Source organism: Harpia harpyja, chromosome 6, assembly GCF_026419915.1.
Source record: "Harpia harpyja isolate bHarHar1 chromosome 6, bHarHar1 primary haplotype, whole genome shotgun sequence".
NCBI lineage: Eukaryota > Metazoa > Chordata > Aves > Accipitriformes > Accipitridae > Harpia > Harpia harpyja.
Genome location: NC_068945.1, coordinates 24,584,488 through 24,600,326, shown reverse-complemented (window position 1 = coordinate 24,600,326; position 15,839 = coordinate 24,584,488). Strand labels below are relative to the sequence as shown.

The 15,839-nt window shown below is 47.5% G+C and overlaps 1 protein-coding gene across 1 annotated transcript; it reads left to right on the top strand.

The window, feature by feature from the left end:
• The first annotated feature begins 7,274 nt into the window (after positions 1 to 7,274).
• CKAP4 (cytoskeleton associated protein 4) lies at positions 7,275 to 15,030 on the top strand. The gene is made up of 2 exons (XM_052790186.1): positions 7,275 to 7,716; positions 12,302 to 15,030. Exons 1-2 carry the CDS (start codon positions 7,354 to 7,356, stop codon positions 13,631 to 13,633), a joined length of 1,695 nt encoding a protein of 564 aa, XP_052646146.1. The 5' UTR covers positions 7,275 to 7,353; the 3' UTR covers positions 13,634 to 15,030.
• Positions 15,031 to 15,839: the final 809 nt, after the last annotated feature.

Genomic DNA, 15,839 nt, shown 5'->3' with positions numbered 1-15,839 from the left:
TTTACGGAAGAGTAGCGTCGATCCGGACCGACCCCGCCCCGCCCTGGGGAAGGGGCGGGGTCTCTGCCATAGCCCCGCCCCGGAGCCTCCTCAGGGGATGGGGCGACACACCGGCCCCACAGAAGCTGGCGGGGGGGAGCGGCGAGAGCGCCCGTTCTCGTTGGGGGAAGTGGCGGTACCTCAGGGCGTATTTGCCCGTCTCTGTTCACTGCGCTGCCAGGGAAACTTTAAATATGCCCCCACGAGCCTTCCTGCCCTGGTTTCCTTAGCCTCTCGACGGAGGGGTGAGGCCCTCCCTTCCCTCCGCCATCTTGGCCCCCCCACTGCCACTCCCCCGCCATCTTAGCCTCAGGGGAGCCACTCGGGACCGTGGCGGGTTTAGTCACCCGCCGTGCTCGTGGCTGTGGTGTTAGGAGGCCTGCTGAGCGCCCCTTGAGGAACGCAGTGTGAAGCAGTACAGCACTATTATTATAAATGCTTTGCTTATTGCTGTACTGCCCTCATTGCACTGGCCAGCTTCACACACCCCGTGGGCCAGCAGGACCTGTCAGGGTCATCATCTCTTCCTGTCACAGGAGCTACGTGCCACCATTGCCTCACTCACCAGGAAGCGCGGAGGGCAAAACGCTGGCAGTCATGTCTGAGGCAGGAGGTAACTAAACCAAGCCTCGCTCATCATGAAGACACAGAGCTCCCCTTCCTGCAAATCATTATGTCATCTTTAGCTTGCATGATGAACTATATGGGATAGATGTTGTAGTCACATAGACTAATGCCCACTGTAGGTCCTATTATAATATAGCGTCTGCTATAAAATCAAGGGCTCAAAGCTGGGAACGGAGTTTGGCTACACCAAGTGCCAAGTGCCCTGCTCGAGTGGGGGTGCTTGCTCCCAGCGATGCAGGGCACCTGTCAGCCCTGCCGCTCTGAGCCCAGCCTTTAAAGACATTAAATGGGATTAAGTCCAACAGTCTAATCCGATAGCTTCCATAAAGAAGACGATGTTTTAAATAACTGTTTGCACTACTTTGCCCCAGTTTGTGCATGTCACAAGGCAACGACAGTCTGAGAGAAGCTCAAAAGAGCTTTGGAGAAGACTGACTGATGGTGTACAGATGGACTGCCTTGTACAGGACTTCTCACTTCCAAGGACATTATTCATTATTATTTTTTCCACCCATATTGGCTTAAATGCCATCTGAAAGATGGGGGAAACCCGAGTTCCAGTCTTCACTGTGATGGCTGCTGACACCTTTTATTAATTAACCAGCTATATCATCTAAAACTGCACAAAGAGTACTTGCAGCAAACATCAGGGCCAGTGACTCAGGGTCCACTTTGTGTGCTGTCTGTGTGGACCAGCAGTTGTGGAAACCTCTGGTGTTCGGTGGCCTAGCTTGCACAGGGAGGGAAAGGGATGCCCCAGCCTCACCAAATAAACTAGCTTCTAAATATTTATATGAAAGAACAACTTTAAAGGGAAAAGTATCTCGGGGTCTCACCCTACATCACAGAGTAAGAGATGGAATTCCAGAAAGGGATGGCTTTAAAACAACTTTTTTTTTTTTTTCAGCTGTAGCAGTGCCCTTCTCCCATGGCATGCCAGCTGTTTTGGAGCCCATTCGTAAGTATTTAGCTCGCTCTACCTGTCTGTCTTAATCTCAAATGTGCATCTGTACATATAGCTGAGGCACCAAAGACATGCTTCAAGATTCCAGTCCAAAGGTCAAGAATAAGTTAGACACTGCAGTACTCAGCACTTAACCTCATTTTTGGTTTCAATTCCTTCCTGATCCAGAGGCACTGAAGCTATAGGCCATTATCTGGATCTTGAAGTAGATTACCTACTGTGGAGATTTTCTCCACAGAGAGACATCACTCATTTCTTGTTGTCTGTGTCTTCCGCAATGTCATCCAGGAAAATAATTGTACAGCCTTTAAATTTGTTCTGCTCAATTAAGATCAATGTCTTTGTGTCTTATATAGGACATGCAGGTATGTGCTGGTTTTGGCTAGGATCAAGTTAATTTTCTTCATAGTAGCTAGTATGGGGCTATGTTTTGGATTTGTGCTGAAAATAGTGTTGATAACACAGGGATGTTTTCGTTTCTGCTGAGCAGTGCTTACACAGAGCCAAGGGCTTTTCTGCTTCTCACCCCACCAGCGAGCAGGCTGGGGGGGCACAAGGAGTTGGGAGGGGACACAGCCGGGACAGCTGACCCCAACTGACCCAAGGGATATTCCACACCATATGACATCGTGCTCAGCAATAAAACTAGGGGGGAGGTTGGCAGGGAGAGGGGGGGGACATGGCTTGGGGACTGGCTGGGCATCGGTCAGTTGGTGGTGAGCAATTGTTTTCATTTGCATTGCTTGTCTGTCTTGGGTTTTATTTCTCTCTCTTTGTTATTTTCCTTTTCATTACAATTTATTATTATTTTATTTCAATTATTAAACTGTTTTTATCTCAACCCACAAGTTTTCTCACTTTTACCCTTCTGATTCTCTCCCCCATCCTGCTGTGGGGAGTGAGCAAGTGGCTGTGTGGTGCTTAGTTGCTGGCTGGGGTTAAACCACAACAAGGTACAAATTTGGAATTTTGACTAGTGTCTTAAGTTGGCCTTAATTCTTGGCCTTTCACTATAGTGCAGCACTGTTAACTGAAATGAAGGACTAGTTTGTGCTCAGCCTTTGCAGCAAGTTAGTTCATAACCTTTCCTTACTGTTACCAGTAAAACTGGCAAAGACAATAAAGCCTACAATTAATGCACTGCTTTATCCAGCAAACAGCAACGCAGCTACGAAGTCGGTAAGACATGCAGCTGCATTTGGCCCCGCAGGTCAGAAATATCCCAGTATGTGCCTAACTGACGGTTAGAGTGGGAGGAGAGGGAAAGGGCAAGGCATGTTACTGTTTACACCAGGGCCCATGACGACTAAGTTGAGAACATAACTTGAAGTCACAAGATATTTTGCCCTAATCCTAATAACTGAGCCAGGCAGACTGGCTTTAGCGCTAACAGATGGAAGTTAAGACTCTGGGTTGACTGAGACCATCAGGCCCAGATTTGATAATAGGCTCAAGGGTGAGACAAAAAGTCTACAAGGCAGGCAAAACAGAATATTGAAACTTCTCAGAGAAAATGGTACATCAGTCAACTCTCCAACCACACTAGTCCGCAGTGTCTAGCTACTTTACCACCTCAGCAAATTCCTAATGCACACTCCCCTCAGCACTTGTGGTCTTTCTGTACATAAGAAATAAAGAGTTTGACCCACTGCGTCAAATACAATGAGAAGCTGTTCATAGAGTGGTATTCTTGGTCAGAAATAGTTTCTATTGGTTCCTTGGTGAGAAAAAGCCTTAGCTAGTACATCACTAACATTTTCCTTGTCACTGCCAAGCTGGAGAAGGAGAAATGGTATGACAGTTACCTATGCTGCCTTACTACCTGAAACAGATTTACATCCCTTGATGCTTACATCCCCTATGCTGCGTCTTAGGGTACTGCTACAAATCCTGGCCTTTCTAGGCCCTTCCTAAATACAAATCTGAGATCCCCCTTATCATAAAGTAAGACAGCTAAGGCTGTGGCTAGGTGTTCACTGTGGAAACTCTGCTATTCTGGCCTTCCCAGGGTGCTTTGTTTACTGCTGAAGATTTCTACTCCCACAGTATTGAGGAAGACAGAGTATTCTGAGGGTTCCCCATCCATTTCAGTGCAAGCCCCACCCCGTATCAGCTCCAGCCACCTCTAGGATGTATTAAAGACAACCTCCTGACTCCGTGCAAGCTCTCCACTACTTGTTAGGGTCAGGGCAACCAAGTTCTGTCGTGGTGTCCATAACCTGCAGTCACTCCAGCATCCTCTCCAGCTAGTGACTTTTGGCCTCAAGTCTGTGCATTTGACAGAATTGTGCTGACAAAATGCCTGAGACAATCAACTATAAATTCTCCTTCTATCACCCATGCTAGTAGTTACTGACTAGAACACCATGTACAGACCAAACAGTTCAGTTTATCCTAAAACTTGGCAGAAGTATTGAATGGAACTGGATTTGCTGGGCTGAAATCAGGGCCTGTGATCCTGCCTAGGTTTAGGAGTCACTGCCTCTGAAGAATACTCAACCTAAAATTTATTTAAAAAAAAAAAGAAAAAGAATCTACTAGGAATCAAAGTAAAGACCAAGAATAGAAAATGTCTTCCAAGACAAAACTGGATCGGATTTCTTGCTGTAATCAAATAGAGAAACAGATATATTACCACGTCAAGATTTTATCTTGCAATGAGTTATGGCTTACACATTAATATAATGAACTTCCACTCATGGAATGACTTTTGGCAAGCAATGCATTTCAGTATAACATAAAAGCACAAGAAGGAAATACATCAAATTTGCACTGGCAGTTCAGCAGCCTAGGTGTAGAACTGGAAAGAGCTTGTTGCTACTAACATTTTTTTGTCTTAGAGACACTGAAGCTACATGTGTAAGATCTTTGCCCATAAGCCCCAGTAGAGCTTTAAAGCATTATTTTCATTCATTGACTCTGTGTCTTGAACAGAATTTTCTTTCATCCCACACAGATCTTTAATACAGGCAAATATTAACAGATACAAACATGAATACAGACTTTTTAAAAGTTAGCTTTAGATAGAAAGATACACATTAAAATACAGAAGAGTAGTAACATGTCTGAGGGAGAAACCAACTGCCAAGAACTTTTCATTGTGTTGTTCTTCAAAAACCAAACAACAAATCATTTTGAAACTACCACCGTTACTACTGGTTGTCTAGCAGTTGTTTGCTTTTAGCCCAGGTCTAAATCCATTATTGCTTTGCATGATCCTAGTTTTCAAAAATACTTGAAAGTCCATCCTGATACCCTAGCTACTCAGCATGTCTATCGGATAGGAGGATGGAGGTGTTAGAAACTGAGTAGCCTCATTGGTCAGGCAGTTGGACTAGATGATCATTGTAGGTCCTTTCCAACTGGAACTGTTCTGTTCTGTTCTATTCTATTCTATTCTATTTCTGTCTGAAATGGGGTAAGTGTGGGGACGAAGCAGTGGAGAAGATTTTTTAGCATGTTTTTATTTTCAGGATTCTCCAGTACAGGCTCTGTCACATTGGACTTGTTACAATGCTGTCCTAGGTCCAGAATCCTGGGTCCAAGTGCCTCATGGAAGCTGCCAGCAACATGCAGACTGCATCTGACTGCAAGCTCTCTTCTACTAACTCTGAAATAGCATCTTCCAATCTGCATCTGGCTTTGAATCTCCAGGCAACTCATGAAACAGAGTTTCTGGACAGGAGAGCAAGCCTTGCTTCCAATTTGAAAGGGAGCAGTGAGCAGGACATCAGCACAGGGGCCTCAAGAACTGAAGAAGGCCAAGCAAATACAAGTGCAATGTACTCCATCAGCTAGTATATGAAAAAGTCGGTATTGGTGTTGCCTGCAATGTGCCTGTTGAGATTAAAAGAAAATATGCCCCAGTCCTTTCTTGTCAAAATTAGGACTCGCTTCCAGAATTGTAACCCATAGTCACAAAAATCAGATGCAGTAACACACCTTGGCCTTGCACTGTGCATGTGGCAACAGCTTTACATAAAAGGTCACAAAAAATCCATCCCTGTAAGCCATCAGTTATTAAGGGTCTAGACCCAAAACATCGTAAAATTTAGTGACCTGGCAGAACAGTTTGATGTCTATCAGGTAACAGTCACTATGTTAACCTGTTCAGTTAGGGCTAAAGGACATAAAAAGAGGTACAATACTGATGAATTCAAGGTGTGTTTTTTAAACAGTTAGGTTTTTCTGTGCTATCATCTGTCCCATAGTCTGGCCCAAAGCAGTAGGCAGACAGCAGAAGGGGACTTATGTTGTATTTTTTCCAAGTTCCTACAATCAAGCAAGTATATGATAACAACTTAAGATATAACTACTCGTTTTCTGAAAAGGGTTTAAGCAGCTCTTTGTGATGCTGGAAAATTTGAGGAATTTTCAAAAGAAGTTCTAGAGTTATTCCCATATGATATCTCCCTTCCACCCAAACACAGGTATAGAGCACGTTCTCCTCCCCTTTCCACCACGTAAAAGAGTACCCACCACGTAAAAGAGTACCCACCCCCCAGCCCTGTTACCAGTGCCCTAAAATTGCAGCGTCAAGCCCACCCAGTTCCCTTGCATAAGGATCCTCTAACACACAATCAGATGCAATTTTTTTCCCCCAACTGCTAATTAATTCGATGCACAGCAGGCTGCTTCCTCCACCAGCGCCTTATCCCTCTGCTCTGCCTGGCTCTCTCCTTCCCCGCTCTCCTTTTCTTGCTGGCACATCCAAATCAGTCAGCTCACACCTCCATCTACTCTGATTCCTCACTAGCAGGAGAAAAACTGGGAGCAGGAAGAAGATCTAATGGCGGGTCTGCGCTCTGCACCCTGGCAGGCCCTAGCTGGAGCCAGCGGTGCAGGGGAAGGCCTGCTCAGCCTTTCCTGTCCTGTGCCGGGACATGCTCTGTTGGGAAGATGAACGCAGCGGGCTCATGCCGACGTGGTGAGGCAAAAGAGCATGCTCGGAATGCAAAGGCTCCGCGGGGAATTTCCGCGGAGCTCCCGGCCTCTACCGAGTGCGCTCAAAGCAAGCAGTGCGTGAAACCGATGGGAGCTTGCGGCGGGCCAGCAGCACCCCTACCAGTCAAGGCAGCTGTCGTGGGCCCGAAGGACCAGCCTAGAGGCACTAGAACGGGGGGGGGGGGGGGGGGGGGGGTGTTGCCTACGGAGAAAACAACTTTTTCTCCACGCCTTGCTCTCGGAGCTTGCTGCAGTGGTTTCAGCCGAAATCACAACCGAGCAAAAGAGAAGTTGCATGGGGCGGGAGCCCGCCGCGCTCTGCCACCAAAACCACACGCAAGACTCAAAACCGGCAGCGGGACCGGGCTGGGCTTGGGGACACCAGGGGGCCGGGGGCTACAGGGCGGGGAGGCCCGGCGCACCCCGCTCTGACACCCTCGGGCCGGGTCCCGCGGGCAGGCGTGGCCGAGAGGGTCTCCGGGAGCCCCGGTCCGCCGCCCCCGGGGCTGGGCGGGGGCTGTCCCTCCGCCCTGCCCGCCGCTCCCCCGTCCCGTTGCCTCCCTCGGTACGGGGCCGAGCCCGTGTGCGTGGCGGCTCCCCCCCGGCAGGGACCGGGGCCGTCCCCGTGTGCGTGGCGGCTCCCCGGGGCGGGGGCCGGGGCGGGGCGGGGAGCGGAGCGCGGCGCTGCCCGGGCCGGCGCCCCCGCCCTCCCTCCATCCCTCCCTCGCCCGCTCCCGCTGCTCCCGCTCCGCGCACGACGACGGCGGCGGCGTCCCGCCATGTCGGCCGCCAAGCACCGGGGCCCTAAGGGGAGCAGCCCGCCCGCCGCCGCCGCCGCCGCCAACGAACGGGGCTCGCAGCCCGGCGGCGCCGAGGAGGCGGCGGCGAAGAAGCCGCCGGCGGCGGCGCACGGCCGGGGCGGCAGGGCCGCCGCGGGGGCCGGAGGGGGCCGCTCCGGCGCTGTCCCCCGCCGCGGCTGGGCGCTGCTGCTGGGCGCCGCGGTGGTCCTGAGCGCCGCGCTGCCCGCCGGCTGGTACGTGCGGCAGCTGCGGGAGGAGGTCGGGCGGAGCGCGCGGGAGAGGGAGGCCTCCGGCCGGCAGCGGCAGGAGCTGGCCGCCACCCTGGACGCGGTGGTGCTGAAGGTAGCGCGGCGCCGGGAGCCGGCGGGGGGGGGGGGGGGAACGACGGGGCGGGCGGGATGCCCCGCGGGGACGCTCCGCGGTGGCGGAGGCGGGAGGGCGGGCCGGGGGACCGCCGGGGCCCTCGGCATTGCTCGGCGGGGAGGGGGACGGCAGCCGCCCCTGCAGGCGGGGGGACGGGGGGGGTCACCCCTTAAATAAGCAGCCGCGCAGCTCTCGGATAGCCCGGCTTGCGGGAAAGCAAACGTGTCCCATTCACACCCCCGCCCCGCGCCTCTCCCCTTCCGTGCTCCCTCCGTAAAGATGCTTTCATGGCATTTGAGGGACAAATCGAGTCTGGGCCGAGTTTTTCCCCGCGCCTGCAAACGTGGCCTCGGTAAAGCGAGGAATCCCTGGCAGGCAGCGCAGAGCGGGGCGGGACCGGGGCGGGGCGGGAGCCCGCGGCGGGCGGGTGGGCGGCCCCCGGGACAGCCCGGAGCGGCGGCCGCAGCCGGCTCTTCCCCCAGCTTGCTCTTCCAGGGCTGGGGCGTGAAGCCATTTTATGTAATGCAGTCAGCACGCTTACGTGTTGGCAGAAGCGGGGACGTGCAGTTTGGAGAGCCTGCTGGCGGTAATTTTATATCTTCGACTCTGGCAAATCATTTAAAACCGAGCGTGGCAGGTGGGCTGCTCTTCATCGATGCGTCGAGCTGGCAGGTGTGCGTGCCAAGGGAGACAGTGTGGCAGCGCGGTCGGACGTGGCAGGGTCCTGCCTCGACGTCCCCGCACATTCCAGAAAACAAAACCTGTGCCAGCTTCACCGAAGAGCAGAGGCCGTGCCAGAAACGCCGCTGTTCCCAGCCTTCCACGTTCCTGCCGCCACCTCCGGCCGAGGGAGCGAGACTCGCTGTGTCTGTGGCAGTCCAGGGCTGCGGAAGAGCTGTGAAGTTGTTGGCAAAGGGTGTGGCTCAAGCGAAGCGAAAGAAATGCTCATTTACCTCCTCATTTTTTTCACTCACGCCTTATTAGCCCCTGAGCCAGAGTTTCACAAGTGGCACTGTCCATCTGGATATGTCTTAGGGTGCCTAAAACCTTTGAAAAATGGCATCTGTGAAGGCATATCATCAACATACAATCAAGCTCCTGTCTAGGGAGTAGGTAAATTGGTTGGAAGGCAGTATGTAAAGTTATGACCGAGTCAGATCAAAGAAAAGGAAATTCTTGTCTCAGCTTGACTGCCTTCTGCACAGCGAGCCGTGCAGATTCCCTGTATTCCCTGTGAGCTTGGGCCTGCGCCGGCAGTGGGGGGACATGGTGGTAGGACGGGCGCTGGGAGAGATCCTCTGGCCGTTCCGTGGCACTCCCAGAAGTGCAGTGGCCTGCACACGTGGAGTTTGTAGGGTCAGTCTTGGTGTCTCCTCTCCCTTACAAGAAGGAGGAAGAGGAAAACTCATATGAGGGGGGAAAAGGGTTGTAAAACACAGGGCTATAGCGTCGTTTCTGAATCTAATTGAAAATCTTGCGCTTTTTACTCGCTGATGACTGGGCTGTTATTTGAACTAGGAAGGGTTGTTGTTTTTTCCTAGTTTTTAAGGCATTTTTACAGACTCTTTGTAGGAAGGAAGACATTGCAATGGCAGGGCATGCAGGACGTAAAATTACAATACATGAGTATAGAACCCAGATGTATGTGCAATATATAAGCCCTTTCAAGCGTAAGAATGGGTACAGTTTGCTGCCTCCATCTCCACATTGTTGCAGAAGATCCTAGGTGTATGTTACATATTCTAGGAGAGAGAAGTTTATAAATAGTTGGTTTCAGAGAGAACTGAAACTTTAGTTGCCTCTGTATAGCAGATGGCTGATGTTAGACATACATACAGTAGGGCAAGAATAAAAGACGGGGGAAAGAGGTCACACAGTTTCGATGTAACCCTCGAAAGCTTTGCTTGCTGTGGTTTGGTTTGGTGTTGTCTTTATAGAAGAATGTACTTGAGGGAGAGGAGACCGGGCTGTATTTCATCGCTTTACAAAAGTGCAGGGTCCTGCATTGTACTTGCCCAGTGCTGTCAGCGCAGGCTGCTGTGTGGAACTGGCTTTGCCCTTGAGTCTTTTACTGCAGAGAGCTCCTGTCAGGAGTAAGCGTTATATAAACTCATCTGCTTTACACATCGGCAGTAGGAGGAGAAAGGAAATCATGTGGAAGTTTAGTCTTTAATGTAGCACAATTTTCAGAGGCCAAGGTCTTTTGGTGTTTAAACACAAGATAGTATGAGCAGTTAGAGAAGACATAGTTGTTAGCTATAGATGCATTTTTATGTGCTATTTATGATGTTAAACCTTTCAAGGGCTATGGTTTCAAACCTTACCAGCCATGAACACCAAACAGGCAAACTCGCACATAGGTGCACACACAAACCAACTGTATAGTGAATATGAACTACTACTTCGAAGTTGTGAGTTTTACCCGTGTCATGCAAGGGGTTTGCTTTGGGCCCTGTTGGCTCTTGGTTAGGACAGATAGATTAGAAGCTGGTCTAATTTGAAGACCCCAGTCCATTTTATTATGTCAGAGCTGTCTGATCTTCAAGTGGCTGACCCAGCTGTAAGTATAGGAGAACAGCTTCAAGTTACACGAGGAGCATTGCCCGAATGCAGTGGAGGAGCAGGTATAAAATCCTTCCGCTGCAGAGGGGTGGGATCCATCTCTGTCAAACGTATGGCAGCAGAGACCTCGTGGCCCTCTGGAGAGTTCTGGCCATTTCTGATGCCTTTTCTTAGACTAACAATTGAAGATAGTTAATTGCAAATACAAATTAGGTGATTTGCTTGGAATGTGTCAAAGAAAATAAATTCTGTCATAAGAGGGCGAGGAGAACTTTCCTGTGCCCTCCTTTTAGATTTCTGAAATCCATTTATAGTGATACAGAAAAAGCTCTCTATGTGGAAAAAATCAGAATGAATGACAGCTAAGATGTAATGAAAATGAGGTTGGTAAGTCAGTGTAATGGCTGGTGCCCTGCTGCAATACGTACGGCAGTATAACCTGCTTCCCTCCCATCCCCCCACCCCACTCCTTAGCTCATTTCTAGTTTCGTATTGAGCACTAGAGAATACAAGTAGGGAATGTAAAGTCATTACAAACCTTTTTACAGAAGAAGGGAAAAAAAGAACTCATCTTTATGGGTCTTCTTCAAACTGCAGGGATCTTCTGGAGCAAGGACAAGTCTCATGGCCAAACTGTACAATCCTTACACAGTGTAGACTTTCATGAAAACCAAGGAGGATTTGGCCAGGGATTTAGTCTTGCAAAAATACATATGAATAACTTAATTAGTAAATCTGTTAGGTATTTTGACAATAATTTCTAGGTTCAGAGTTTGACTGGGAACTGCTGGAGCCTCCTTCAGTTAAAAAGAAAAAAAATAGCAGCTCTGTATATTTCTGTCTAAGAACATATAAAATATACTTCCTTTTATTTGTAAAATAAAACTACCCCTCCAGCTGTGTATCTAATCAGTAAACATGGCAGCCCATGTGGCATGACTGATTAATATACCCCTCAGACATAGGGAGTAGTATGAGGCAAGGCAACACACATTACTCAGCACTTGCCATCCTGCCAAAGCCTTGAGGTATTTGCTATGTGATGGATTCCTGTTGCAGCCAGTGGGAGTTCTTACACTGCTTTACAAAGTTTAAAAAAATACAACCCACACATGCACAAGAAGATTTCTCCACATCTTGAGACCGATACTGTGCTTGGCCTCAAAATTAAGTAACGTGCTTCCCCGTTGGTGTGCCTGGATCTTACCTTCAAATGTGAGAGTAAATGAATGTGGAGGCCACTCACCCCTTGACCTTTTCCTTGTTGCTGCTACTAAAACCAACTGTAGTTTTTGTAATTAGGAAGCTTAATAGCATACCTGATCCAGTGGTAACAACTTTCTGTGAATATTAACCTGAGATAGGTGCAAGTCAGTCCCCTTGGCAGCTGCTATGGCTTTGTTCTCTGCCTGTGTACATACATGTGCCCCTGTTCACTAAGAGCATGTGGGTGTATGCATGTGTGCGAATAATGAGGTACTAAGTATTTAGAACATTAAAGCCTTTCTATGTTTCTTATCTTAAAAAATAGTTAACAAGAAAAATCTGTGTCTCCATTGGTGTCTAGGAGCAGCAAAATATCATAAGTACTATTCCCATTCCCCAGCCATTCCCAGTTCCCCTTTCACCCTAATTTTTCCTGTTACTCTTTTCTTGCCTGCTTTGAAATTTCATGTTCAGGAATTGGTCCAGATGCAAACTCTGGAGACTTGAGTTTGATTTGCGCTGCCACAGATTCCCTGGATCATCTGTGGCAGGTCAGTGAGGCCAAGGAGCCTCAGCAGGAGCTGTATGTATCTATAGAGCTGTAAGGGTCTAGATGCTGGGCTTTTTGTGCTTCCCATATCTGTATGCCATAGGGTCACCTCAGGTAGGGAGCATGAAGGATTGCAAGGTGATCATTTCATATAGTAACAAGGGCCATAAAGGTCTTAGACACAAAGGGTAAGGATGTAGGTAAGGATGAAATTGTAAATATTAACCATGTTGATTTCTGTTTTAGGTGCATTCCCTTCAAGCCACATTTGGAGAATTTGAATCTATGATGAAAATTGCTCAGCAGAAGCAGGAGGTTACCGAGAAGGCTGTTAAACAAGGGGAGAGTGAAATAAACCGGATCAGTGAAGTGCTTCAGAAGCTGCAAAATGAAATTTTGAAAGACTTGTCTGACGGCATCCACATGGTGAAGGATGCAAGGGAAAGAGACTTCACATCTCTGGAGAACACAGTGGAAGAGAGACTAACAGAGCTAACCAAGTCTATAAATGATAACATTGCTGTATTCACTGAAGTCCAGCAAAGGAGCCAAGATGAAATCAACAATATGAAAGCAAAGGTTGATTCACTAGAAGAAGCAGATGTGTATAAACATGAAATTAAGGTGCTAAAAGATGCTTTTGATGAGATGCAAGCATCCATGAAAACCAAAGAAAAGGACATAGAGACCTTGAAGAGTACAATAGACTCCATGGAGTCTGATGTGTATACTGAAGTGAAAGAGCTAGTCAACCTCAAACAACAACATGAGAAATTCAAAGAGGCTGCAGACACTGAACACCTTTCATTAAAAGCTTTACAAGAGAAAGTCCTGAGTGCTGAGGATTCTATTAGGCAGCTCCCTGGTGACATTAAAAGACTCGATGAAGATTTACTGCAAGTTAAAGCTGACCTTAACAAATGGGAAGAAAATGAACTCTTCAGAAAAGCACTAGAAACTTTTGGGAAGAACAGTGAAGGACTGGAGTCTCGACTGAGGCACATAGAAGACAGCCTGGAGTCTCTAACTTCCGTTGCTGCTCAAAACAGTGAAAAGTTGCAATCTTTCCTTTCTAAGGAGACAGAATACGAGAATAAGCTCAGTACCCTGGAACAAAGCATTACTGCTCTTCAGGGAATCTCAGATATGGACGTAACTTCAGTCACAGACATTCTGAAAAATCTTGGTGAATCACAGACCTCACTGTACAATGACGTGGAAGACTTGAGGAGAAGCATCAGTGACCTGCCATCCTCTGGTGCTCTTCAGGATGTCCAGAAGCAAATTAGTACTTTGTTGGATCAAGGAAATCTTCAGATGGGTCAAGCACATTCTCAAGGCTATCTTGAAAAATTTTCTTCTGTGGAAGGTTCTGTAGATGAACTGAGATCTTCTGTCAGCCAGGTTGATTCTGATTTGAAAATGATAAGAACTGCAGTGGATAGTTTAGTCTCCTACTCAGTGAAAATTGAAAATAATGAGAACAACTTGGAGTCTGTGAAGAGCTCAATAGATGACCTGAGGAACGATCTGGAAAGGTTGTTTGTCAAAGTTGAAAAAATACATGAAAAAGTTTAGGCAGCGGTGCTCCTTGTGCAAATAATGGATTAAGGAGAATAGCTTTTGTATGCCCAGTTTTTTACTCTTTTTAAAAGCAATTTGATACCTCCAAAGAGAATAAGAATAATAATAGAGACAGTTCTGCTTATTTCCTTTATTTCTCTTTTGTATAGTGTTTTTGGTTTGGTTTTCTTTTTTGTTAAATTTTGTTTTAAGAAAACATGAGTTTAGTTGGGGGTTGAGTTTCGAAGGGCTCATCTTCTCTATCAAGTTGTACCGCTGTAACTGTAGTGGTGTAACTAAGGCACTATAGCCTCGTTAGCATGGGCACATATTTAATGGCATGAAGGTGTTTCACACTATGACACTAGATATCCCACACAGAAGGGCTACAGCTGTTCTGGTATGAAAAGCATACTGCTGTACACACTGATAATTTTACTGGTATGTTTTGGTTTAAGAAACAAATGAACAAAACTACATCCCTATCTTAAACTGTTTAGACCGGTAAACTTAAGTGTGGACCAGGTTTGAAGCAACTCATCTGTTTCTGCAGTTTGGGACTCAGCCATGTGGTCAGTTTACCAGGTGTCAGCTGAGCTGTAGTGTATTTCTGTGAGTCCTTAATCTGTGCCAGGGAGCTAACAAAGGGTTAGCTGAACCCCCCGAAGGGAAGGTTTGAGGTAAGTGGCATTGCTTGGGGCTAAGACCTAAGAGAGGTGTTCCACCATGTGGCTGGAGAGATTTGTTCTTCGTGATCATAGGCTTCCTTCCCAGTATCTTCAGCTGCTGGTGTAAAGGACCAGTGCTCGGAAGGGACATCTGAAGGATGTGATTAGTTTCAAGAGGGTACAGTAATATTTTTATCATTTTGGGGTCTATTTACATGATGAGGCTGTGTCTTTCCTGGAAAGACCCAGTTTGTCTGTGATAAAGGATTTTCTGTAAAAATGATCATGAATTTGAATAAGGAAAGAAGACTAAGATTGCACCTCTTTTATTCCATGTATAGCAAGCATGCTCATGATAATAGTACACTCCAAAACACACAAGGGGGAAAATCACCATGAAATCAGCAGAATTGCTTCTAAGGCGTATACATTTCAAGTTTTCACACAGCTGACAGTGACCTGAACTCTTGTTACGTATTCAGGACTTGGTGCCTGACTCTTGTCACCATTGTTGTCACCGGGTGCCTGCCTGGGGCATTGGTAGCAAAGGATCCTTCTAGGAACTGGTTGAGAGTGAGAAAAAAGTGTCATAATTCTCTAGATGTTCATTTAAAAATTACTTCTTCATGGAACTTGCTTGGTTTTCTGTCTTTTTGGAAAGGATTTCTAATATCTCTCCTTTTCAAGTTTACTTTTGAACTTTATCCAAAGATTTGGTAAAGGGCTCTGCACACTGATACTTGGTAAAGGGCTCTGCACACTGATACTTTGGAAATAGGTCGTGCGCATCATGCCCACCGCAGCCTCCACTAGCCAGATCCGTGGCTACATTAGAAGAATTCCTAGAAACAGCAGCTCCCAGAAGTGGTGTGCTTGTGGGAACAGCACAGGTGAAAAGGAGTTCTCCTTGGTAAATAAGATACTGAACCATACCTGGTGGTGTTCCCACTGTAAATGGGAAAGAATTGCTGTCAAAGAAGGAGGGACCCACGGCATTAAGGTAACTTGTCACTGTTGGAACTGCACTGTTCTTTGTTGACTTCTCAAGTTCTTGAACAATGTTTAGGTTACTGTGAAATGAACTGTATGGCTTATTTGCGGTATTTTTAATACATAATAAACATTTGGAATATTCTTTGCACCTTTTTTTGGTTGCTGCTTACTTAATGTTGCGTGTCCCAGGATGCTTCCAGTGGGGTACAGGAAAGGGCTTGGGGGAAGCGCCATATGTGATGTAGCTCTATACTTGTTCTCAGCTTTCATAGGTGAACCTGGAGGCAGTCCTATCTGTTGTGGTTACAGAGGAACTCTTAAACAGGATTTGAGCCAGTTCAATGCAGTGGCATTGACCAGAGTGCACAGAGGTCTGAGATGTGAGGTTTGAAATAGGTGATTTATGCAATGAATGACCGCCATGTCAGACACCGCCAGCAATGCCTTGGTAAGACTTTCTGAATGCCTGAAGCATGTAGAACAGAAATAACATACAGAAAGGACCTACATAATCTTTCCAAAGTGGCTGCTCCTTTTGTATAGCTTTGGATGCTGGATTA